The sequence below is a fragment of the Polypterus senegalus genome, chromosome 18 (assembly GCF_016835505.1).
Source record: "Polypterus senegalus isolate Bchr_013 chromosome 18, ASM1683550v1, whole genome shotgun sequence".
Lineage (NCBI taxonomy): Eukaryota > Metazoa > Chordata > Cladistia > Polypteriformes > Polypteridae > Polypterus > Polypterus senegalus.
Window position 1 is genome coordinate 56,250,663 of NC_053171.1, and position 27,621 is coordinate 56,278,283.

Sequence of the window (27,621 nt, forward strand, 5' to 3'; positions counted from 1 at the left end):
CAGGGCACACACACCCACACACCAGGGACAATTTAGGACCGCCAATGCACCTAACCTGCATGTCTTTGGACTGTGGGAGGAAACCTACGCAGACACAGGGAGAACATGCAAACTCCACACAGGGAGGACCCAGGAAGCGAACCCAGGTCTCCTTACTGTGAGGCAAAAGCGCTACCACTGTGCCACCGTGCCACCCATTTTGAGGTAACATTAGTTTAGTATTTTGTTTTGCAGTGCATATTGAAATATATAAATCATGTGTTTTAGAAATGTTATAAAGAGAGATACTGAGATGGTTAAGTAAATGCACTAGGAGGGAAGGTTGATGTAATACACAAAATGTACCAGTGGATGATTAACAGATCAGCAGATGTCCTGTAAACAACAAGATTGGACAGTTGTCACATACACAGAAATTTCAAGGATAATTAGCTAAACAACAAGAGTGTGATAAAATGGAATTTTATTTGGGTGTGTAAGCTAACAAACCTTTCGGAGTAAACATCAGGTGATTAATATACATTACTCAGCATTATTCTGTAAATTCAGTTGTTTATGAAATGGACCTCTGCATTTATTTCTTGGACTATTCTGTAACTGACAGCTGTGAGGAATACTCCCTCTTCAAGCATTGGCTGAAGAGATAGTTAAAGCTGCAACAAACAGGTTTTCTGAATGGTTTCTAACTCTGGCATTTTATCAAACTTGTCCTGGTAGAGGATACATTTCTTAATTTAATATGTTGATTTTTTCCACTGTTTACAAGTTTTTAAAATCTATTTAAAAAAAACAAACAAAAAAACCCTCTCTAGAATACTACTTTATGTGACAATTTAATATATGCTATGATTGTGAAGAAACTACTTCGATTTGAAAAATACAGAACTTATCCTTAAAATCATACTAAACATCTTACGTACTGAAGCTCTGTTTGGTATACAGTTCTAGAAATCTCTGTGAAAATGAAATTAATACTATTTTATGTAATGTGACCTTAATGTCTGACAACTCTTTGAATATACTACGCGGTATTATAACTAAATAAATATTCCAATATACTTTGTATTTAAGAAGAGAAAATAACTTTAGTTCCAAAATGTTTTTGTGAACAGATTTATCACATTTAACTGAACCAAAGTTCTGAGCCCCATTTCCCCAAAAAATTAACCCCTGCACCCTCACCACTCTTCAGCAGTTTCCTTGTTTCCCACAGGTACTGGCCCTGGCCCTGACCCAGGACCCCACATTCTGCTCTTCTTCTTGTGGCATCTTTTGTCTTCCTCATCACCATCTGCTTGGAATGCAACATTGCGTCCCCAGGCCTTGCTGCTATCACCTGGAGTCACTGGTGAACCACAATTGTGAAGAAAATCATCATTTCTAAATAATTATCAAGGGATATAGCAACTGTCATGGCATTATAAAAGTCATGATACTCTCCTTTTCCAAATTATTGTTACTAATTGTAGTACTTTCTTAAGCAACTAAGGTTCTACATACAGACAAGTAAGCACACTGCTATAGTGTTGCTGCTGAAAAACACACATTCTTGGTAAGAAACAGTTCTCTAATAAGAAGACATCAGCAGTCTGTGTAGGCATTGCAATGGTCTAAATTCCCATCCAGGTTTGATTTAAACCATGTCCAAAACCTTTGGCATTGAATCCAACTCCCCTAATCCCTATAAATCATACAAAATAATTAATAAAAGGAATGCTGTTTAATAGACGAGGAAATATTCAATAAAGATAACATTTTCAAAATGCATTTCTTTCTTCGTGTTTACTTGTATATTTGATATTGAATACAAAAAAGAAGCACACATTTCCTCATGCTCCGAGTAATAAAACATACATGTTGAGATGACAGTAAATTTACAGGATTAGAAATAACACGAAAGCAGAAAGCCGCTCAGTGAAACTACAAGAAAATCCTTACATGCGTTTCCAAAAAACACTTGAGGTCGTCTGCTTAAACCTGTACCTTACCTCTGTAATTCATAAATATATAAGTAAACTTCTTTGGAACTTTCAGTTTCTCGTTTGCAATTCATAAGCTACAATATATTTAGTCAGAAGGTTTTAGGACCTTGAATAAGATGAGTGAAAAATGAGGAAAAAGCTGCACTTTCATTTGCTCAAGCCAGAGAAGTAATTACCTGCATTATAATTTTCAATAGATGGGAGAAATATATAGCAGAAGTAGAGCAATGTAAAGCACACTCTTCTTCTAATCCTGACTGTTTCTCCAACTCTGGAGTCTCTTCCTCTAACCAGTTTCTCAGCATTTTCAACAACTCACATCCACACTCTAGACTCCATCTGATGCTGGCTGTCAGGAAACATCTCTCTATACCAGTGGTTTTTAAACTTTTCTCTCTCACAAACCTATTTCCTTTTTTTGTGTCTTCACGATCGACAATCATCACCAATCACCATTCCCTTATGGATTGGTCCCCCTTTGAAGAATTAACAAAAATCGTCATCCCAGGGGAGGTGGGGATGCCCTGTTGGAGAATCACTACTGATCATCATGACACTTCATTGACACTAGAATCCCTAAAGCTTACAAAAAAGTCGTAATCCCAGGCCACCTTAAATTCCTTTGCACCTCCACATCAGTGTCTTTTGTTTTGACAATGTGTCGATCAGCACAAGTATCAGTAAAAGTTTGCGGCTTCGAGTCCAGATGTTCCCGGTTTTGAGTAGTGAGCTGCTATTATTATTACTATAAAATTTAATAAAAAACATACATTTGATTTGTGTTTGTAACCAACTGTGTAAATTTTGGCTTCTTGTAAAAGTTAGCGCTTTCTACAGCATTGGTCACTGTTGGCTTTTATTATATCAAACGTTTTCTTTTTGCTCTGTTTTCTTGGCCATTGCAACCAACTTCATTGGGTAAGCAGCCTATAAAGAAACATTTTAGGAAGAACTATTCCTTTAATACATTCTAATAGTTTTTTTAGAAATTGAAGCGAGTACTCCTAAACAACAACAAAAAAGTTAAGTTTTCATTTAGAATATTTATGACCTGAGGCTGTCCGTCTGCAGCTGGGGTTTCTTGTCGCTAGGACAGAGGAGGACAAGAAAGCCTCTGACCTGCTTACCAACTTTAACTAGTAACAAGAATGCCTCTAGAACTGATCAAAAATACAACATGTTTGGATCTAGCAGTGATTTTTGTAGGGCAATTTAATAAATACAAAAGAATGAATTTACTTTTTACCTTTAGAATAAAGATGTACTCATCCCCCCACCAGGTTTTCCCTGCCAACTATGGCCATTCAGTAATCCACAAAGAATAATGCATTTGGTTTTTAGCTTATTGATTTAACAATGTTTCCACAATTTCCAGATTGTTGATGGGAGAAAAAAAAATCTTCATAATGTTCACAAATTCATTTTGAAAAAACTGAAATAAAAACAAAACTGGGAATCAAATAAATTTTGAATTCTCACAATTACAACTAAGCGTTCTTTTTCCATTCTAGCCCTTCCAATTCTGCGCAAATGTCGAATTATTTTAACTGTCCTTTTCTATGCAGCCATCTAAATTAAATACTACAATGATAAAGGATATATTAAAGATCATGTGTGTTTCTCTAATACAATATTTTTACAATTTGCTTCTCAGAGAATTAATAAAATCATTCTTACAAAGAACACACTTTCTCAATCTGTGTGACACACTGTACAGTAAAATTCAGTTTAGGACTGTACAGCCCATACACTTTTCTCTTGACACTGACCATCAAAAATGAATGTCAGATTACTACAGATGCAGCTAGTCACAGATGTTTTCAAGCATCTGCCTCTATTGACAATGTCTTCTACTTTTAAAAACTCCTGGAAAACAACGTTCATATACATACCAGACTGCCTTGGAATTACTAAAAACTCTCATTAGCTACCAGCACATTTTGAGATAACAAAAAACAAACAACATAGCTAAAGGATCCATTTCTTGTGACAATGTATACTACATGGTCACCATGTAACTCTGCTCCTCTGAAAGAAAGCCTACCTTCTACTTTTTTATGCATTTGGAAAATTCCCATATTTCATAAAATCAGAAAATGAAATATACAAAGGAAAAATTTCATATTTTTCAGCAAACTGCAGCCATTCATTAAAGCCATCTTTAACCAGCACCAATGACAGCAATCAGTCACCATTGTCAAGTGCTGTAAACCCTTTATAACTACACCTATTAATATACAACTCCCCTAGTGTATACTCTACACTCAAATAGGTATATGAAAAATTATAATATAAATTTTAATGTCTGTTGTATTTGTTTAGTTTTAAAGAGTGTATTGTCAAAAGTAACTTTTGCATAAATCTACTTGTTTTTTTCAAGGTCGAAGTTCATCCTGTGAACTGCATTTACTACTTTTTCTTATTTAAAACAACAAAAAAAAAGTTTGAAGTAGAATGTCATTTTTTAATAGTAAAATACACATATATTGTGCTGTTATTTGGTTCTATTCCTAATACAAACACCATGTGTCCAGATTTTTTTTTTATACATAGTTTTTGATCTTCAAAAAGGCATGTGGGGAGAGGGTAAAGATTTTTCACCTAAGTGGCATAAATTATTGTTTATTTGCTTTGAACTCAAAAAATTGTGTTGTTCTTCAAATAGGTTTATGAAAAAAAATGAACTGAAATAAAACAATCCGTTTTAATCCTGTTGTTTAAGAAAAACAGCCTTCATGAAATGACACTGAACACTGAGCATACACTAGAGTAGAAGGTAGCATGTTAAAAGTTGGACTTGTTTAGAAAGAAAATGGTGACTGACTGATGTCAAGGGTACCATATTCTGAAAATCTGTAACTGTTCAATGTGTATTTCATTTTATTTTATTTAACAAAATATAGGTCTTTGATGAGACAAAATTTACAGCTGATGCGAAAACTAAACTACCTCAAGGGGATATTTTTTCAATATTTCTGAACATTGCACCATTTTTAATTTTGATAAAACACTATATATGAATTACACGTATCTTTCAAAAACCAATTAGAAAATTTGTTGAATTAAAATGGAATGACAAACTAATGATTGTTAAGAAACTATTAACCAGGGATCTTTGCTTTCTCTTTTGACTTTAGTCTAAATCGAAATCTTAAAAAAACCTTGCAATACATTATTATTACATAAGTCATTTATTTTATTTACTTTATATATTGTTTTTTCATGCTGAATCAAGTAAAAATACTTTAAATAGGCTGTTCACCTTACTAAACAATTTTAAACTCCACCTTTGATGAAAAACCACAAATGATTTCATATATTTCTAAGCTAACATCAAAAGAAATAAAACTGCAATACATTATTCATTAATTTATTACACTAAATATGTGTGTCTTTTTATTTCATCCACTTTGTATACCCAGCAATAGTGCAGAACACACAGTATGAAGCAACAATACTCACACTGGATGGCTCGAAGACGAGGTATGATAGTAGGACTAGCTGGAGGACTCGAGCTACTACTTAATAAACTTTTTCTTCTGTCCAGTGTTGGGGATGCTTGCACTGTTATCTTGTGCTGAAAATCTGAACAGAACCATATGCATTGAGAAATTTTCTTAAAAGATTAATAGGTAGACATCTATATTCCTTCAAATAAAATAACTGCTCAAAATATCAGCTTTATGACTAGTGGGGTATTTATATTAAGAACACAGACCTGAAGGCAAGCTAATGCGATTCCCATCTCGAATTTTAAGTCGGCTCCTGCGGAATTTACCCTTGCGCCTCTCAACCCGTGGCTTCTCCTGATATAACTGATGAATAATGATGTTGAGCTCTCTCTCCAAGATGTCAATCTCACGCTCAGCCAGCTCTTGCTCTCTTCTTCGTAGTGCCTCCTCTTGGTTTTTCTGTTGCATTGCAGCACGGCTTAGCTCCTCCTCCCATGAGCACAACTCCTAGCACGGAGGACAAAAGGAAAATGGAAGTTTTAAAAGAAAGGAAAAAATATTTACCTCCACTTGAAATTCCTTCAGTTTACTGCATGGTTATGTTTGGATGTGAAATTAACCAACAGAAGTAACAATTCATTCAGTTTTAAATTTGAAACCAAAAATTCTTAGTGTGTACAATACAAATATGATTACAATTTGTTTAGCATTTCCATGTTTTCTTTAAAAACTGAAAGTGAATAAGATTTCCCAAGATTTATCATAAAGTGGCATCCTCGTGTTGAAGATTACTGATGGATACCACAACTTAAGATTCCCTGCTTCTGCTTCTTCTGACCTTTCTAACTTAATTAAACCTACATCAGCTTTTGCACTTCACAGTTCCAATACTAAAGCTTTGAATTTAGTTATATATAAGAAAGGGCACAGCAGGATCTTTATTAGGAGACTGTGTTCCTATAACTTGAACAGTGACTTGCTTCAAATCTCCTATGCACCCTTGTGATGGCCAGTACAATTTTCTATGCTGTTGTGTGATGGACTGGAAACAGCATCTTATAGATGTGTTTGAAAGTTTGTGAACCCTTTAGAGTTTTCAATATTTCTGCATAAATATGACCTAAAACATCAACAGATTTTCACTCAAGTCCTAAAAGTAGATAAAGAGAAACCAGTTAAACAAATGAGAAAAACACATTATACTTGGTCATTTATTTATTGAGGAAAATGATCGAATATTACGTATTTGTGAGTGGCAAAAGTATGTGAACCTCTAAGATTAGCAGTTAGTTTGAAGGTGAACTTAGAGTCAGGTGCTTTCAATCAATGGGATGACAATCAGGTGTGAGTGGGCACCCTGTGTTATTTAAAGAACAGGGATCTATCTATCAAAGTCTGCTCTTCACAACACATGTTTGTGGAAGTATATCATGGCATGAACAAAGGAGATTTCTGAGGACCTCAGAAAAAGACTGGTTGATGCTCATCAGGCTGGAAAAGGTTACAAAAACATCTCTAAAGAGTTTGGACTCCACCAATCCAGTCAGACAGATTGTGTACAAATGGAGGAAATTCAAGACCATTGTTACCCTCCCCAGGTGTGGTCGACCAACAAAGGTCACTCCAAGAGCAAGGCGTGTAATAGTCAGCGAGGTCACAAAGGACCCCAGGGTAACTTCTAAGCAACTGAAGGCCTCTCTCACATTGGCTAATGTTCATGTTCATGAGTCCACCATCACGAGTGGACAAACCAGATGGCTATTGGAAGAATGTTTTGTGGACGGATGAGACCAAAATAGATCTTTTTGATTGAAATGAAAAGCGTTATGTTTGGAGAAAGGAAAACACTGCATTCCAGCATAAGAACCTTATCTCATCTGTGAAACGTGGTGGTAGTAGTATCATGGTTTGGGCCTGTTTTGCTGCAGTTGGGCCAGGACGGCTTGTCTTCATCGATGGAACAATGAATTCTGAATTATATCAGAGAATTCTAAAGGAAAATGTCAGGACATCTGTCCATGAACTGAATGTCAATAGAAGGTGGGTCATGGGGCAAGACAACGACCCTAAGCACACAAGTCGTTCTACAAAGAATGGTTAAAGAAGAATAAAGTTAATGGTTTGGAATGGCTAAGTTAAAGTCCTGACCTTAATCCAATCAAAATGTTGTGGAAGGACCTGAAGCGAGCAGTTCATGTGAGGAAACCCACCAACATCCCAGAGTTGAAGCTGTTCTGTATGGAGGAATGGGGTAAAATTCCTCCAAGCCGGTGTGCAGGAATGATCAAAAGTTACTGGAAACATTTAATTGCAGTTATTACTGCAAAGGGGGGAGGTCACACCAGATACTGAAAGCAAAGGATCAAATACTTTTGCCACTCACAAATATGTAATATTCGATCATTTTCCTTAAAAAAATAAACGATCAAGTATCATTTTTTTGTCTCATTTGTTTAAATGGTTTCTCTTTATCTACTTTTAGGACTTGAGTAAAAATCTGATGGTTTTAGGTCATATTTATGCAGAAATATTGAAAATTCTAAAGGGTTCACAAACTTTCAAACACAACTGTAAGATAAACCCACTAAATCAACAAGTTAATTAAAATGGCAGGTTCACTTATGGGCCACACTCATGAGCCCCTGGTGGTAGTAACTTGGGAGAGAATGATGACAAAAAATAAACTACTTAGGAAATACAATTCTTTCACATACTGTATGTACAATAGATGAATAGAGAGATTGAAGTTTGGAGCTCAATGGTGCCCCCGATTCTGACACCCATGCAAAGATCATTTACAATACACTGTATACTGCAAATTCTTCCTCCTTCTATCCTCCAAGAGTGTTGCCACTACCGATCCTGACTTGATTGAAGTGAGGCAGCAGGCTCTCTTTTACCGTCAACCCAGGGAACTGCTTTCGGCTTCTTGTCTCTATCTTTGGAAGCACTTCCAGTTCATACACAAACCAGGGCAGTCCTCCGTTGACATCACCCTCTGGTGGTCCCTAAAGATCCTGATGGGGCTGTGTCTCTGGACTTGAACCACCATGCCACCCTGTGGGTGTCCTAAATTGTTCCAGCCATAGGGAGCGATGCTACCCATTGTATGTGGGAATTAGCTGCTCACAGTGGGTGTAATGGTGTGGGTCAGCTCCACTCTCCCACTTCTGTTTGGGAGTCTCTTGAACCTGCCATGGATGATAGTCATAAATGAGATGAGCCAGGCAAAGGAAGTCGCAAACAAGGGGTAGCAAGGGGTAGGTGCAAAAAGTGATAAATGCTTTCATTAAACTCAATGAAAAAAAAAAACAAGTGTTCAAAGGCGCAGTGCATCCATCCATAAATAACTAATCCATAAAAAGTGTTTGATAGAAGAGGTTAAAACAAGCCAAATAAATAGATCGATAAAACCGAGGATGAAGTCACTAGGCTGGACAGTGTCTCTTAAAACATAGTCCCCTGTGCATTCCTTTAAACCAATGTCTCCTCTGTTTACCTTGCACAATAGCCTGCAGACAGAAAAGACATCCTGCTCACAGGCACAGCCAACCTTCACTCCCAGGTTTGAGTCCCTGTGGTCTATGGCTCCCAGCAGGGTACTGTACCAAAACTCATTTCTCCTAGGCTTGTGTCCCTGCTGTCATCTGTGGCCCCGGCAGGGTGCCGTGCCGAGCTCCCCCCTTCTGACTACTGCTGCCCCACCTCAGTCTTGAACAGAAGAGTCACTTGATAAACGGGTCACTCCAGCTCTCTACACATTCTCAGCCAGAGCGATCCTCTTCAGCCCTCAAGTATCAGCCCTATGCTGTTCTAAGGGGGTCTTCCTTCAGGCTGCCTACTTCCTTTCCCTCACACTTTCTCTCTCTTGTTCCTACCTTGCATCTTCCTGATTCCCCTATCTCTTTTCTCTCTGTGTTTGTTCTCTTTTCTTCTCTCACCACTGCAGTTATGCAGGTTCTTCTTATATTTGGCTTTCCTAACTGGGCACGGGTATAATGCACTGCTCTGTCTAGAGGCAATAATGATGCCTTAACTGACACTCACATTCACACGTGAACATGCAATCAGCCAGGCAACCCAACTGTCCCAGGCACGAAGTAAGTGCATTCGCACATGCCCAATCAGAGCCTGCAGTTTATGGGCCGCGATTATTTATTTAAAATTTTTCCAAATACAAGCACCACTTATCACAGAGGGATTGTTAACCTGTTCCTTCCTTTATGGCCTCCTGACCGGATATGAATCCTTCCATATATTATATACTAGCCAACCCAAGCTGCTTCACCTGTGTAATAGTGAAACAGGACAGTGAGGAGGGCCATGCCCGGCTCCCCACTCCTGACATAACGCTTCCCACTCTCCTCAGCCCGCAGCCAGCGAACTCTGATTCTTAGCGAGAAGTCACAAAATCAACTGGAATGTTCAAGCAAATTATAGAAAACAATCCCAAACTAAACCCGTTAAAGTAATTCTCTAATGAAAAGCGGATAGACATACAGTGCATCCAGAAAGTATTCACAGCGCATCACTTTTTCCACATTTTGTTATGTCACAGCCTTATTCCAAAATGGATTAAATTAATTTTTTTCCTCAGAATTCTACACACAACACCCCATAATGACAACTTGTGGTTTTTGCAAATTTATAAAAAATAAAAAAAACTGAGAAATCACATGTACATAAGTATTCACAGCCTTTGCTCAATACTTTGTCGATGCACCTTTGGCAGCAATTACAGCCTCAAGTCTTTTTGAATATGATGCCACAAGCTTGGCACACCTATCCTTGGCCAGTTTCGCCCATTCCTCTTTGCAGCACCTCCATCAGGTTGGATGGGAAGCGTCGGTGCACAGCCATTTTAAGATCTCTCCAGAGATGTTCAACAAGTCTGGGCCACTCAAGGACATTCACAGAGTTGTCCTGAAGCCACTCCTTTGATATCTTGGCTGTGTGCTTAGGGTTGTTGTCCTGCTGAAGGATGAACCATCGCCCCAGTCTGAGGTCAAGAGCACTCTGGAGCAGGTTTTCATCCAGGATGTCTCTGTATATTGCTGCATTCATCTTTCCCTTTATCTAGTCTCCCATCTCCTGCCGCTGAAAAACATCCCCACAACATGATGCTGCCATCACCATGCTTCACTGTAGGGATGGTATTGGCCTGGTGATGACCGGTGCCTGGGTTCCTCCAAACATGATGCCTGGCATTCACAAAAAAAAAAAAACAGTTCAATCTTTGTCTCATCAGACTAGAGAATTTTGTTTCTCATGGTCTGAGAGTGCTTCAGGTGCCTTTTGGCAAACTCCTGGCGGGCTGCCATGTGCCTTTTACTAAGGAGTGGCATCCATCTGGCCTGATTGGTGGATTGCTGCAGAGATTGTTGTCCCTCTGGAAGGTGCTCCTCTCTCCACAGAGGACCTCTGGAGCTCTGACAGAGTGACCATTGGGTTCTTGGTCACCTCCCTGACTAAGGCCCTTCTCCACTGATCACTCGGTTTAGATGGCTGTCCAGCTCTAGGAAGAGTCCTGGTGGTTTTGAAATTCTTCCATTTACGGATGATGGAGGCCACTGTGCTCATTGGGACCTTCAAAGCAGCAGAAATTTTTTTGTAACCTCCCCCAGATTTGTGCCTCGAGACAATCCTGTCTCAGAGGTCTACAGACAATTCCTTTGACTTCATACTTGGTTTGTGCTCTGACATGAACTGTCAACTGTGGGACCTTGTATAGACAGGTGTGTGCCTTTCCAAATCATGTCCAATCAACTGAATTTACCACAGATGGACTCAAATTAAGCTGCAGAAACATCTCAAGGATGATCAGGGGAAACAGGATGCACTTGAGCTCAATTTTGAGCTTCATGGCAAAGGCTGTGAATACTTATATACAGTTTTATTATTTTTAATAAATTTGCAAAAATCTCAAGTAAACTTTTTTCACGTTGTCATTATGGGGTGTTGTGTGTAGAATTCTGAGGAAAAAAAATGAATTTAATCCATTTTGGAATAAGGCTGTAACATAACAAAATGTGGAAAAAGTGATGCGCTGTGAATACTTTCCGGATACACTGTACAAACATTGGATAGATATATATATTTACACACATACACACACACACAGTGGAACCTCTAGATATGAGTTTAATTCGTCCCAGCACTGAGCTTGTATAGCGAATTTCTTGTATCTAGAATAAAACTTCCCCATTGAAAATAATGGAAATCCAGTTAATCCGTTCTGCACCCTCAAAAATATCAACATAAAAATCAATTTTCCTAACAAATAACACTGATAAATAAGTGTGGATACACTTTGTCTGCTGAGCGTCATGTAATCATAACTGAGCTGATGGTTCTTTTCTCTCTTGCACGTCTCCCTCTCCTTATCTCTCTTGCTGGCGCGCCCCTCTCTCTCCTTATCTCTCTCTTGCTTGCTGGCCTTTCTCTCTCTCTCTCTCTCCTTATCTCCCTTGCCTCTCTCTATCTCCTCTTGAGGGTAGAAAAAAGCCAAGCAAAATGACACCTTTTATTGGCTAACTAAAAAGATTACAATATGCAAGCTTTCGAGGCAACTCAGGCCCCTTCTTCAGGCAAGATGTAATCAAAGCTTGCATATTGTAATCTTTTTATATCTCATAATTGTATACGTGTAAAAGAAAGTGCGAAGCACCTTAATATTAGTTTGCCGCGGTCTAGAAATGGGATCCCGTGTTTACAGTTGTCTGGGCTATAGCTCATGGGAAGAGGGAAAAAAATTAAAAGTGTTTACTTTCACTTAAGGCAGAAGCGCAGTCAGCATCCCAAAGGCTGGCACAGCTACGCACGCACGCACGCCGGCTGCCCAACTTTTGTAGTATTTTTGCAGTGCAGGAAACGACACTTTTTGCAGACATGTTCACGTGAGCAAAACTCTCCGCGCTCTTTAGAGGTCTTGCTTTCTCTGCGTACTGCGTTCATAGTCAGTTCACGTGAGCCGCTCGGAGTACATGCATCGAAGCTTCTGAGCTGTGGCTGTGCTATCTCGTGCGATCTCACGATGTCCACGGTGTTATTTAATGTTAGCTAAGAGCCGGCACTTAAAAGTTTCTCGCTACAGCAATTTTACCTTCATTACAAAGTGATCCAAAGTCTCGTTTATACCTCGTGTCTTCTCATTAAACGTGTATCTCGCGAATAAAGTATTCTGCGTTTTTCTTCAGCACTCTTTGGGGGCTCTTCCTTCTTTTCTACGTACTGCGGTCATAGTCAGTTCACGTGATTACGTGGGAGGCGTGATGATGTCACACGCAGCTCCGCCCCCCACGGCCATCAGGCTAACGTCCATTACAGTATATGGAGAAAAATAGATTCCAGTTATGACCATTACGCGTAGAATTTCGAAATGAAATGCCCAACTTTTGTAAGTAAGCTGTAAGGAATGAGCCTGCCAAATTTCAGCCTTCTACCTACACGGGAAGTTGGAGAATTAGTGATGAGTGAGTGACTCCGTGAGTGAGCCAGTGAGGGCTTTGCCTTTTATTAGTATATATATATATATATATATATATATATATATATATATATATATATATATATATATATACATATACTCAGCAAAAAAAGAAATGTCCCTTTTTCAGGACTGTATATTTCAACAATAATGTTTTAAAAATCCAAATAACTTTACAGATCTTCATTGTAAAGGGATTAAACAATGTTTTCCATGCATGTTCAATTAACCATAATCAATTAATTAAAATGCACCTGTGGAATGGTCGTTAAGACCTTAACAGCTTACAGAAAGTAGGCATTTAAGGTTACAGTTCTAAAAACGTTACACATTAAGTTTACTGAAGGTAAAAACAGTTGAAAGTCAGAGGACGTTTCTTTTTTTGCTGAGTATCACATAAACATTTAAATATATATATATATATATATATATACACACACACACACAGTAGTACCTTGGGATACGAGTGCCCCAACATACATGTTTTTTGAGATACTAGCCGTCACTAGGTCGATTTTTTGCTTTGAGTTACGAGCCAAAATTTGAAATACAAGCCATTAAAGAGCTTGTCGCCGCACATTCAGAGGAAGTGACGACGGAGGAGTTGACGGAACTACAGACATACGGAGGTTCTACAGGAGATCGGTATCGCGGAGGAGGCAGAGGCGGAGGAGGTTACCTCATAAAGTGAGATAAAGAAAGTGTTAGCAATTTGGGAAAATGTTTCAAACTTTAAAGAAAAGAAACACCTTGAAAAAGTTGCAACTGATAGTGCAGCGGCTCTATTTAATGACACTTGCCTAACGCTTGACTTTATTTAAAAGAAACATCCTGAAAAAGTTACAACTGATCGTGCAGTGGCTCTATTTAATGACACTTGCCTAACGCATTTTAGAAACATTCTGAAAGAGAGGATGAAACAGATCTCATTGGACAGGTTTTTATCGAAAACCCCTGCAGATGAAAGTGAAGAAGGTGCGGCGAAAAGGGCAAAAATCAGTGAATAACATTCAGTTATTCAGTTCAGCCTTTCTCCACCACCTCCGTCAGCATCTTCAACTCGTCTGATCTCCAAGGTGAATGCTGTACATTATACTGTAATAAACCAGTTTATTGCAGTACATTAAATTGTATTGAGTTTTTATACAATATTCGTTATTTATAAGTACATTTTTCTTATTTAAAAACGTAACAAAAAAATTGCAGTTTATTGGGGGTCTGGAACGGATTAATGGCATTTCAATTCATTCAATGGTGAAAATTGATTTGAGATAAGAGCATTTTGACTTAAGAGCTCGGTCACAGAACGAATTAAACTCGTATCTCAAGGTATCACTGTATGTATACATACATACATACATACATACATACATACATACTCATATAAATGTTTATATGTATGTATGTGTATTGTGATAAGAATGAGTCGGAGACATCATAAAGATTTGGGGCAGCCACCCGTATAATTGAATCGGCTGCAAAAGTAGTTTTAAATAGCACGATGTGCTTAGTTTGGAGTCCAGAATTGAACTGCCTGTACTGAGGCAAGATGGCAGTTTTAAAGGGCTGGAAGGGAAATGACGTCATCTATGCTGGAACTGGGAGTGGTGTCCTTGTGCCCAGAAGTGACGTCATCCTTAGGGCCGGCAACAGGCGGGATTTCCCGGAAAAGGTCTGCAAGGGACTGAGAGAGATAGTCGGTGCACTCCACCTCCCCATGGCCTGGCGTAGAATTACTAGTGCTTAGGCCCTTCAGCTGATTCCCATGCGCACGTGTGTGACAAGGCCGCCCCCTTAGCCCAGACCTACCAGGTCGGGCGGACCTGTCCGAGAGGTCGTAGACTCAAGAGAGGGCATCAGCATTGGTATGGAGAGTACCCTTACGATGAACGAGCGAAAACTTGTATGGTGGGAGGTCAAGAAACCACCTAGTTACCCGCGGATTAGACTCCCTGTGAAGGGCCATCCACTGGAGAGGTTAATGGTCTGTCACCAGAGTAAATTCACGGCCCAAGAGGTAGTACCTCAACTGTGTAATCGCCCATTTTATCGCAAGAGCCACCCATTCCATTGCCGTATACCTGGTTTCCCGATCCAGCAGTTTCCGGCTCAGGTACATGACGGGGTGTTTAACACCATCAACGCTTTGGCTTAGCACGGGCCCCAGGCCTGTGTCCGAAGCGTCCGTCTGGAGTATGAAAGGAAGTGAAAAGTTGGGTGCTTTCAACACGGGTGCTGACGTAAGGGCCTGTTTTAGGTCACAAAATGCAGCAGCAGTCTTGTCAGACCATACCACGTGGTTTGGAGCCCTTTTCTTTGTTAAGTCTGTCAAGGGTGCTGCTCTCTCAGAGAACCGGGGTACAAACTGGCGGTTGTACCCGGCCAAACCGAGGAAAGCCTGCACTTGCCGCTTGGTAATCGGACGGGGCCAGTTTAATATGGCATTAACTTTGGAACACTGTGGCTTCACGGCACCCCGACCCACCAGGTAGCCCAAATACTTAGCCTCTTTTAACCCAAAGAAACACTTCTTGGGATTAATTCGAAGCCCGGCATCACCCAGCGTCCGAAATACCATTTCCATCTGCCGCACATGGTCCTTCCATGTGCTGGAATAGATGACATCATCATCCAAATAGGCAGCACTGAACGCATTATGAGGCCAGAGCACTCTATCCACCAGACGCTGGAAGGTTGCTGGTGCCCCATGTAACCTGAATGGGAGGACCCGGTACTGCCATTGCCCACTGGGAGTGCTAAACGCGGTCTTCTCCTTCGCGGAGTCCGTTAAAGGAACCTGCCAGTACCCCTTTGTTATGTCAAGTGTGGTCAAATATTCTGCCTGTCCCAGCCTCTCGAGGAGGTCGTCCACGCGAGGCATCGGATAGGCGTCAAACTGGGAGACTTGATTCAGCCGACGGAAGTCCTTGCAAAACCTCCAACTCCCGTCGGGCTTACTGACCAAGACAATTGGACTGGACCAGGGACTATAACTTTCCTTAATCACATCTAGATCCAGCATGCGCTTGATCTCAAGCTCCATCTCTGCCTTCTTTGCTTCGAGAAGCCGATATGGCTGTTCTCGCACGACAACCCCAGGTTCTGTCATTATGTCGTGCACAATCAGAGAGGTCTGTCCAGGCTGCTCACTCACTACCTCCGGAACTGACGAGATCGCTAATTCTAGCTCACGTCTCTGTTTAGCATTCAAGTCGGGTCCGAAGTTAAGGCGGTCGGTCTGAGCAAAGAGAGCGGGGCTGAGCAGAGAAGGGATTGGGATCCCTCTCCTTCCACGGCTTCAGCAAGTTGACATGATACACCCGCTCGCTCGGCCGACGATTGGGTTGTTTCACCAAATAATCGACGAGCCCTTTCCTCTCCTTAACTTCATACGGGGCTTGCCAGTGGGCAAGCAACTTAGAATGCGAGGTAGGAACACCATGACGCGATCCCCTGGTTGGAACTCTCGGAGAGTCGTGCCACGGTCATAATAGTGGGCCTGTGCTGCTTGCGCCTCTTCCATGTGACTTTTTAACAAAGGTCGGATTTTTCCGAATCGATCGTGTAACTGCACGATATACTCCAATATATTGCTAGAGGGGAGAGCCTCTCCTTCCCATCCCTCTTTTAAGACATCCAATAGCCCTCGGGGTTGTCGGCCATATAACAATTCAAAAGGGGAGAACCCCGTAGAGGCTTGTGGAACTTCCCGATAAGCAAAGAGCACAAGGGGGAGGAGCTGATCCCAGTTCCTCCCGTCCCCGCTGACCACCTTGCGTAGCATCTGCTTGAGAGTTTGGTTAAACCTCTCGACAAGACCGTCAGTTTGAGGATGATATACTGCGGTCTTTAGGTGCTTTATTTTAAGTAACTTGGCCGTTTCCTTGAACGTCAGTGAGGTAAAGGGCGTCTCTTGATCCGTAAGGACTTCTTTAAGGATCCCTATACGAGCAAAGACTCCCACTAATTCCCGTGCGATCGCTTTACTAGTAGCAGAGCGCAACGGAACTGCCTCTGGATATCGGGGAGCATAATCCACGACAACTAATATATATTTGTGTCATCGGGCTGAGGGCTCCCGAGGTCCTACTATATTGACCCCAATACACTCAAAGGGAACATCAATCAGGGGGAGGGGAACGAGAGGAGCACGGTCCCTCCTAGGAATTTGCCGTAATTGACATTCTGGAAAAAGATATGCAAAAACGGCGAACCTCCTCGTTAATTCCCGGCCAATAAAATCAGAGCTTAATTCGCTCCAATGTCTTTTCAGTGCCTAAATGGCATCCCATGAGGTGGGCGTGTGCCATCTTGCAAACCTGCCGCCGGTAGGTTCGTGGGATTAGCAACAACTTCCGCACCCCGCCCTCATGCTCTGCTATTCGATATAACAGATCATTGTCTAATACAAAGTGGGGCCCGCGTGGCATGGGTTGATGAGTGCGTTGGCCATTGACAAGCATGACTGCATTTTTTGCAAACTTCAGGGAGTCATCATTCCATTGTTTTCTCCTGAAAGATGCTGGTGTTTGGTTGAATTGAAAGTGCATGTCGGAGAGAGGGACCCAGTCTGACCTCAAGGAGCGGGGAGTCCTCCTGACTCGTCGAGGCCCGGGTTGATGACGTATATATGTGCGACGGCCCAGGAGCCTCCCCATCCTCCTCGCAGTCTTCCGTACCCGTCTCCGCCGGCTGTTTACACGGCATGGAATCAGCTTGAGTTGGGTTATCCCCTTCCATGACTAGGCCTACAGGAACAAGGGGAGCAGTTATCCGCACTCCGCATTTACTATCAGACCAGTCCTGCCCTAGGATTATAGGAGATGGTGGGTGTGGGTAGACCGCCACGGGGAACTTTTTTACTAAGCCTTCGTAACACAGAGGGCGGTTTTGTATGTCCTTGTTTCCCCGTGTATGCAGCGTATACTGGTCTTTTCCCTCGTCCACTGTCGCGGTAGTACGTAACGGCAATCAACAACGGAGATGTTGCTGCCGGAGTCTAGAAGGGCTGTAACTCGAAATCCATTCAGAATCACTACTCCCGTATGACCAGTAGCCAGGGGGTTCGTAAGTGCACATAACCATCCTCTCCCCTTCCACCTGCATTCCCCCGCGCTCCCGTGCGAGCGGCCTACTCCGCGCCCCGGGGACATCAGAGCAGGCTTCGGTTTATGTGGAAGGGACTTATAATCCCTACGGAGTCCACTAGAGGACCGTTCTGCTCTCACAGATTGTGAGGCTGGCTTAGCTGTTAACTGAGTTATTAACTCATCTATTGAACTAAAGTCTCCCCAGACTGGCTGGGTAAAAGTAGGGGGAAGACCCTTAATTAAGATGAAGCAGGCCACCTGCTGCACAATTTGCAGGGTAGTTAATTCGAATGGCTTCAGCCATAAACCTACTGTTTCCCAGAGAGCATACGCTTGCTCCTGGGTTGATCTCTCCGGATCATATTCCCAGCTTTGTAGGTGCTTTACCTGCTGGTCTGGGGACAGCCCGTATGTTTCTGGAACTGTGGTCCCAACGGACGGCTCAGTCCTCTCCTCTGAGAGAACATAGTAAGCCCTTTTCGTTTTCCCCACAGGAACCAGTCCACGTCCGTGGGGCTCCTCCACATTCTTCTTGTGTAGGACTAGGGGCTCGTTTTCCATTGCTGGAAGCGAAGCCTGCACCGTGTCGCTCCGGACCGCCGAGCGTGCCCCCACCCGGAAACACGGCTCCGGTACTCTCCTACCTGAGTAAATCCATGGTTCCTTCCCGGTTTCTTCTGGGAAGGTTTCATCTTGCCGGCTACGCCACTGTGATAAGAATGAGTTGGAGACATCATAAAGATTTGGGGCAGCCACCCGTATAATTGAATCGGCTGCAAAAGTAGTTTTAAATAGCACGATGTGCTTAGTTCGGAGTCCAGAACAGAACTGCCTGTACTGAGGCAAGATGGCAGTTTTAAAGGGCTGGAAGGGAAATGACGTCATCTATGCCGGAACTGGGAGTGGTGTCCTTGTGCCCGCAAGTGATGTCATCCTTGGGGCAGGCAACAGGCAGGATTTCCCGGAAAAGGTCTGCAAGGGACTGAGAGAGATAGTCAGTACACTCCGCCACCCCCTGGCCTGGCTAGAATTACTAGTGTTTAGGCCCTTCAGCTGATTCCCATGCGCACGTGTGTGACAGTATATATATATATATATATATATATATATATATATACACATGTGTATATATATGTATTTATATATACAGAGCCCACCACTATTATTGGCACCCCTGGTTAAGATGTGTTGTTAGGCTTCTATAATAAATTGGCCAACCCGCAGCGTAGCATATGGCGCATAATCAGGCCACTTTTTAAATGATTTTTAAGCACAGAGAAAAAAATAAAAATTTGAAAAATCCGTAATTTAATAAACCACCAAGAAAAGTAACATTGCAACAATGCACGCTACGAATCAACATACAATTGTCCTTGACTGAAAACCGGAGGAGAGCTGTCGCGCTTTCTCCTTCCAAAGCGAAGGACGGGGTTGAATGGCGCTCGTTCAGTATGCAGTGCCCGCTTATGTGCCCGCCCCCAACTCCCTACCTGAGTCGCTTTCGTCTGTGTACAGTCCACATGCACCTGTGAGTCAAGTTGACTATTAATTTTCCAAACACCGCCTCAGTCGGTTTCCATGTTGATTTTTCATGGTTCTTTACGGTTCCGGCTGCTTTTTTTTTTTTTATATATAATCCACCAAGTCACCCGACCATGGGGGGCTTTACAAAGGGCAGGGGCGTAATCAGTGCGACCGTATGACCCGCACGTACTGGGAATTTCTCGTTCGTGGGGAACAATTGGAAGCCACGGTCTCCATCACGAATGGGGTCCAACGGCTTACCCACACCTCCCCATGCCGGGTAGACACACGTTGATCCATTCAGTGTAGCGTGCGTGCAGTACCGGACATACAAGTGCATCACAGACTCAATCTCAATGCTCAATCTCACGTGGCTGAAAGCCACTTGTCCCTCTAAGAATTTGGACGCCGACCGCTGTTGGGTCGTGTGACTATTTAGCAGGCGGGAGTCTTGTTCGTTTTCGGAAATAACCAGCCAAATCGCTCCACCAACTAAGAACTGCCATGCACCACCACCCACAGAATCGAGAAAGAGCTATCAATCTGTCAATCCTGTCCGTGTCTGGGCCGGGTGAGGTTTCCTGTGTTGATTCAAATGAAGTGAAAGGCTAAACACCTGGTGGTGCCCTTCCGTCAATTCCTTCAAGTTTCAGCTTTGTAACCATACTCCCCCTGAACCCAAAGACTTTGGTTACCCGGCTGGCTACCGATCGCCTGTTGCGGGGCCTGCATTGGTGAAGCAGGTGAGACGGTAATGAAACAGAGGCACAGGGCTTATTGGTTTTTAAAGACTGCTTCCTTCATTGGGTTTTAACCAATGCACGGAACGAACCAACACACAATCGTCCGTGCGGTGCTCAGGGTGGAACGGGAGGAGAGGAGAAGGACATCCACTCCGCTCCCTCCGTCATGCTAGTCTGCTGATTTCTCGTTCAGTATACACTGCCTGCTCATGTGCCCACCTCCAACTCGTCACTTGAGTCGTTGTCGTCTCTGTACAGTCCAGATGCACCTGTGACTCACGTAGACTTTTCATTGCTCTGTGCGGTTTTGGCTGCCTTTCTATATATAATCCACTAAGACACCCGACCATGGTGGGAGGGGGGTGTGTACAAAGTTCAGGAGTATCTAAGAAGACGCATGTTTGTCGCGGATACGAATCGCTGTATGTAGCGTGTAAAACAGTTTGCTATAGTGCACGCGGTCGTGCGTCGTAACCGAAAACTCGTTTTTTAAAGACTGCTCACTTCATTGTGTTTTAACCTCAGTTGTTAAGGAACGTTTTAAGGATCCCATGGGATACCCTCGCAAACAGTTTTACACGCCGCATATGGCGATTCACCTCCGCGAGAAACATGCCTCTATTAACAGTCAACGTGGGTCGGAGCTGCATGTGACCTCTACGACAGACGAATATAAATGACGCCGGTTTTTCTGTGTCGTCGTGTCCGAGTTGGTGGGCGTGGCTCTGTGAGTTGTCGTTGCATTCAATGGTCTTGGAGTTGGTGGGCGTGATTCTTCCTGCGTGCACCATAGGTGTATCACTTGTCGGCGGCTTAGTGAATCCACGCCCCTTCCAGCGTGGTTTCCATGGTTGTCTTGCCTTAGTGAATTATATATATATATATATATAGATTCTTTTTTTTCCCCAAAAAATATAGGCTCATAACATAAAAAAGAGAAAACTCCAACCTTTAATTAAAGTACATTTATTAATTGGGGAAAAAAATCCTACATTAAGAAAGACATTTTTTACATGAAATCACGTGTGCCACAATTATTGGCACCCCTAACAATTACTATAAAATAAATGTAATTGAAGCGTTTTTGTAATTTCTAGTTTAGTTTTTGAAGTTGATCAGAGTAAATTGGACCGTTTAATTAGTAATTAATGCCATCCTGTGTCCCTGGGGTATAAATATGACGTGACACAGAGTCCTATTGCTCTTAGCCACTCTTCAATATGGGAAACACAAGAGAACATGCTGTTCAAGTAAGGCAGATGTGTGTCGACCTTCATAAGTCAGGTAGTGGCTGCAAGAAAATAGCTCCTCGCCTAAACATTCCTGTATCTACAGTCGGAGGAATAATAAAGAAGTGTAAAATAACAGGAAGAGTTACAAACAAGGCTGGACATTGTGCCACCAGCACAATGAGGAGGATGGTAAAAGAATTTAAAAATTCTCCAAAGCTCAATCTTAGAGAATTGCACCAAAGAGTGGTATCTTGGGGTCACAAAGTCTCCATGAGAACCATAAGACACTACCTCCATGCCAACAAGCTGTTTGGGAGACATGCAAGAAGAAAGCCTTTTCTCACCTACAATCACAAACATAAACGTCTGGAGTTTGCTAAGCGGTACTGGGGCTTCAACTGGGACTGTGTGCTTTGGTCAGATGAGACTAAAATTGAGCTTTTTGGCAACAAACGTTCTAAGTGTGTCTGGCATGAATCCAAGAATGAGTATGCGGAAAAGTACCTTATGCCCACTGTAAAGTATGGTGGAGGATCTGTGGTGCTGTGGGCTGTTTCTCTTCCAAAGGCCCTTCTTAGGGTGTATGGCATCATGAACTCCTTGAAATACCAGGACATTTTAAATCAAAATCTGGTAATCTAGTGGCCTCTGTCAGAAAGCTGAAGATGGGTCGCTGTTGGATTTTCCAGCAGGATAATGACCCTAAACATATGGCAAACTCTACACAAAAATAGCTCAGCAGACACAAAATCAAGCTCTTGCCATGGCCATCTCAGTCCCCAGACCTCAACCCCATTGAAAACCTGTGGGTGAGCTGAAGAAGAGAGGACTCAGGACGATCTAGAAAGATTGTGCAAAAAGGAATGGTCAAAAATCCCTGTCTCTGTATTCTCCAACCTTGTAAAATGTTATAGAAGAAGATTAAGTCCTGTCTTGTTGTCAAAAGGGAGTTGTACAAAACATTAACAGCAGGGTTGCCAATAATTGTGGCACACATGATTTCATGTAAAAAACGTATTTCTTAATGTGGGATTTATTTCCTAATGAATAAATGTACTTCAATTAAAGGTTGGATTTTTCTCTTTTTTTGTGTTGTGAGCCTATATTTTTTGGGAAAAAATTTTTTATTAAAAGCCTAAGAACATATCTTAACCAGGGGTGCCAATAATTGTGGAGGGCATTGTATATGTATATGTGTATATACATACATACATATACACATACACACACAGAGCCCTCTATAATGTTTCGGACAAAGACATTTTTCCTTCATTTACACACGCTGCACAGTTTAAAATAAATCATCCAATTCAGATGTAATTAAAGTGCAAACTGCAGACTTCATTTAAAGGTATTTGCATGTATTTTGGTCACCCAATGTAGAAATTGCAACACGTTTTTATATATGGCTCCCCCATTTCAAGGCACCATAATGTTTGACAGGTCAGAAACAGTTTTCAGGAGGTAAATGTGTGTGTGTGACTGAAATGTTGCAAATGTGTTGTATTGGATTAGCTTCTATCCAATGCGGTTACCACCCAAGTTTCAAATTACCTTTACTTTTTGGATTTGTCTCATCCATAAGTGCAGGATAAATTGACATTGTAGCCCTGAATGACACACACCTCCTTGAAGAGAATTTGGAGGTGGTTTCATTTTTTTAAATAACATACTACTGACCAAGAACCAGTGCATTTAAGGAGTACAATTTGCTAAGAACTTGAGAAATTTGACAAACAACAGTAGACCATTCAGTCTATCAAGATACTTTGTTTAATTAATAGCTGAACTATCCCAATATCACCCAGATACTTCTTACAGATTCCCTTTGAGGAAAGAGGTACTACAGTACAACAGTTCAGATTAGCTCGTTGGCAGCTTGAACCTGTAGCCATTGATAGTCATAACCAGGAGGAGTCGGGGCAAATGAGGACACACACAGTCAGCAAGAGATGGTGAAAGGTGCATTAGTGATTTTATTTGAAACAATAAAGTGCTCACAACAAGTGCAGTGCAATTAACTTTCTTCAATAAATAGCTCAATAAATAATCATCAGCAGCTGTGGTCTTAACCAACAGGTCTCATCTTGACTTCCTCCTCTGGTGCCTGCCACAACATTATGAGCCGGCTGGTCCTGCATCTTCCACTAATGCTCTACTCAGCATCTTTGGGATCCCTAGGATGACACCACCTTCATCCTCCACTCCTCCATACAATCTCAATGTGGGGCAATCCTTCCCAGGAGCTCCACTCCTCTTACTCCCCGCACAAAATCACAGATGAACTGCCTCTTCTAACACACAATGGCTCAGACATCTGATATTGCTTTCCCAGTCAAGACTGCTTCCTCCTGTTTCTCAGCACAGGTTACTTTTTACGCTGCCTCTGGGGGCAGATGCTGCAATTGCCAACTCCCAGGCATAAACAAAGCACATGAGTGACCTGCTCATGTGAATGCGTGATCAGCCAGGTACGTTAATCAATGTACTGAACTAGTACACACTGACCAATTCAGTACACTGGCACCAAAAAAGTGGTTTCCAGGGGTCAGAGAGCAAGGAAACAAGGCAGGCAAGACAACCACAACTGCCTATCTGGCAGCAGACGAGACGGAAGTAGTCTTGGTGGAGGTGGGCCACCCTGTATAAAATGGCCATTCTCCCTCTTTCTTCATCTGGCCATGAACAGAAGACTACCTCCACCTTTGCCATTCCTCCATGAAGAGAGGACAACTCTGTCTCTGTAGACATAATGAGACTGCCAAGTTGATTGGACTCGTGTAGCTGATGAGTTGTCCAGGAACAGCAGAATGTACCTACAGGTTATTGTGTTACCTGAAATTGCAAATTTAGCATTAACAGTTTGTGCCTGCATGTAACCAACATTCATTATACTGTTCCTTATAATTTGGACACATTATCCATAAAAGAGAATTACGGTGAAACTCTCTTTCCTGTTTGCTCTATTGGTTGATTTTGTTGCCTGAAGGCACAGGTATAAAAGAGTGCAACACATGAAGGCTAAATGCTTCCATTTGAGACATTTCGTTAAAGTCTACACAATAAAGAGTATAAAAGGAGAAAATAGGGCCACCTAGGACTGAAAACAACAATATATCCTAACATTAAATTTGCCTTTTTAATAGCTTCAGTACCTTGGTTAAATAATGAAAATGTTGTGTAAAGAAAAAAAAAAATAGTCGGGAAACTTAGAGGCATTTATCATTGCCACTGGGAATTCTTCTAAGACCTGCTCCCACCAGATGAGCAATCAGTCAGTTGCCATCATCACTGCTTATTCATCAACCACAGCTACCAAAGAAAATATCAGAGGTTTACTCCATTCTAGTGTAAACACTGACTGCTGCTACCAGAAGAGGCCATATGGATGCTTAGGTCATCCCTTGGATTATTTAGTCATCCATGTTCAGCGCCTGAAAGACATCCAAATCAAACAGGATCTGCACAGAACAAATCTTGCTTAAGAGGCCATCTATTTTATTTATTCATGAATTTTCAGCTTGTCTACAAACAAAAGCATTTTAAGAAGGAAGAAATTCAATATCAGAATCCTGGAAAGCTTGTCCTCTATAGACAAATACGGAATAGCAGTCGAGTGTTCACTTTGTCATAATCCATGAAATAATGTACAAACCACTAGCTACACCTTGCATCAATACCACAACTGGTTTAATTTGCATGATACAGAAATTCAGGACCTTCAAAACTATAAAAGGAAAGTATTATGCATGTGGGAGAATTAAATCAGGAGCGTAAAAAACACCAACGCCATAAGTTATGGTCCAGTGGAACATTATATAAAATTAAAACATTAAATAAAGCAAGCTCTCCTTGTGGCTTAGAAATTCAATACCTGTCCCAGTTTAATGAGAATATGGGATGTCACAAGGCCAAATCCTTTGGTACCAAATCAGTAGCAAGGTGCCAAAAACATAATGGTACTGGCTTTTTTTTTTTTTGTAGTACTGAGTGAAAGTAAGCCATGCACTCATGCATGACTGCAAGTAGAGGTGTACTTCAGGAAGGCACAATAATGTGAGGAAAAAAAAAAAAAGTAAAAACTACAAATGAAAATGGCTCACAGTGGTGATGATACAGCACTGCATCAACACATGTTAAAAAGAAAAACTTTGCAGGTCATGTTTTCGAGTTGCAAAAGGAGACAAAATGATGGCATGATATTTATTAAAAAAAATAAATAAATAAATAAAAAAATATTATCATGTCCTCACAGTTCCTGAAAGTGAACGGTGCCTTTGCATTCATTCTCTAATCGGATCAAGCATGTCTACAGATGAACCACACACTGTTTTGCAAACAGGACTGTGCACACTGACTTTTTTAACAACAGTTGCAGCAAGAATGAAAAATCAAGGGAAGTTTCAAGAAGTGGCTTTTGGGCTTTTTTAAACTGACAATGAAATGGGCTGTTCTATTTGTCAGTACCAGCTCACAACTTAATTAATACTTCGAAGCACAAAGCAATAAGTTTATGCCAGTTAGCAGGATGGACAAAACTTCATTGCTAAACATGAATATGCAAACACTAAATTTCTGTCATTGGTTTGGTTTTTGAAGCTAAACTAATGTTCATTAGTACAACTCCTAAAAAATGACAAACAGTGAAAGCACAGATGTCATATATTTGAAAGATACGTTAGTGTAATATAGTCTACCAATTACACTGCGGGTCCAGTTAATAACCTAACTCTTGATTAGTACACAGGCTAAGCAATAACCAAGTCTGGTCAGTCATATAAGATTCTTTGAAAGCAACACAACTAGGAGTTCTGAAATAATGGATTAATGTAAAGCTGGAAATTAAAATTCACAAATGTAATAAAATACAATAAAATGGAGCAACATTTAAAAAATAAACCAATTTGTCTCCTCTATTAAATATAACCCTTTAGTAAGTTTGTAAAACAGCTAATGATGCAAATAGGTCTTATAGCAAATGCTACAAACCTAAAAGAGGGATTTTCTGACAAACCAGATTTTAAAAGCACATTGTTATAAAAATAGTTTTAAAGAGTTTGTTTAAATTAAAATATTCTGAATTATCTTGTAGTTCACCGGTTCAACAGTATAAATATAATGATGTTAGAATTTGTATTTGTAGCATTATTTGAAGTCACATTTTTCAGTTACTGGAGAGAAAATGTCACGAGAATAAATTTGACGTACACATGATATAGTCCATTGTTATATTCTTTATAAAATCCTATGCTGAAAACCCCATACAGTATAAAATTCTGCAATTTCTTGTTACAGTGGTGGAATCCTCATGTCCATCACACAAAATTCAAGCCCTGCATTGGTATTTTGACATTTATGAATGCCAGTACTGCCTTACTTAAGTAATAGTTGGCTAACTACTAGATGAATATACCACTACTTTAAAGCTGCTATTACTAGCAATATTTAATGCATGTATTTTAAATTCTATTACAGAGATGGCTTAATACCGTTCACTGAAATAATGAAGTTGCTTTTGATAATAAACGGCTAAGTAGAATTTCTTTTTTTCCTCTAGTATCAAATAGGTATCAAGTAGAGTGGAATTTTACTAGTATTGGTATTGAATTTTTATTTTTTTTACACTAGTACTGGGGAGCATCACCAAACCACACTACCAAAAGGCTAAGAGAAAAGTGATTATAATGACATTGATCAGTATCCTTGAGGTCAGTGTATGTGTTGTTTTTGTCTCCGCCAGTGAAGAACGTCCGACTACTCTAAACTTCTTTGCCACTTTCTGTGAGTTTAGAGCTGTACCTCACCATCAGGAAACCCAAGATGCACTACCATAAAGATTTCCCTGACCAGGCAACTTAGTCTTTCAGTATTCAACACCCCTGGAGAAACTCTGCAATGAATCTCCATACCATGGAGAAGGAAGAGAATCAAAACTGTTCTTCACTATTGAGTATTAGTGAGGAGGAGAGGGATGTCCGCTTAGCTATGAGTAGAAGCAATTGTTTTGTTCCAAAATGCATTAACAGTTGGCTACATGCCATTATTTATATTTCTAATTTTTCGATCTCTCTCACATAAATAATTTGTACCATAACTCCAAAAAGATTGCTAC

At 41.1% G+C, this 27,621-nt stretch overlaps 1 protein-coding gene across 2 annotated transcripts in view; it reads right to left on the minus strand.

The window, feature by feature from the left end:
- The window catches only part of map3k9 (mitogen-activated protein kinase kinase kinase 9), a 150,514-nt gene that overhangs the window by 25,354 nt on the left and 97,539 nt on the right, over positions 1-27,621 (minus strand). For both annotated transcript variants that reach the window (XR_005631310.1, XM_039741833.1), the window contains exons 6-8: positions 5,701-5,941; positions 5,445-5,567; positions 1,183-1,345 (exon numbers count right to left, since the gene is read on the minus strand). Coding sequence is in view for 1 of the 2 variants with exons in the window: in XM_039741833.1 (XP_039597767.1) it covers positions 1,183-1,345; positions 5,445-5,567; positions 5,701-5,941 (527 nt within the window). In the remaining variant the exon portion in view is untranslated. The remainder of the gene's footprint in view (positions 1-1,182; positions 1,346-5,444; positions 5,568-5,700; positions 5,942-27,621) is intronic.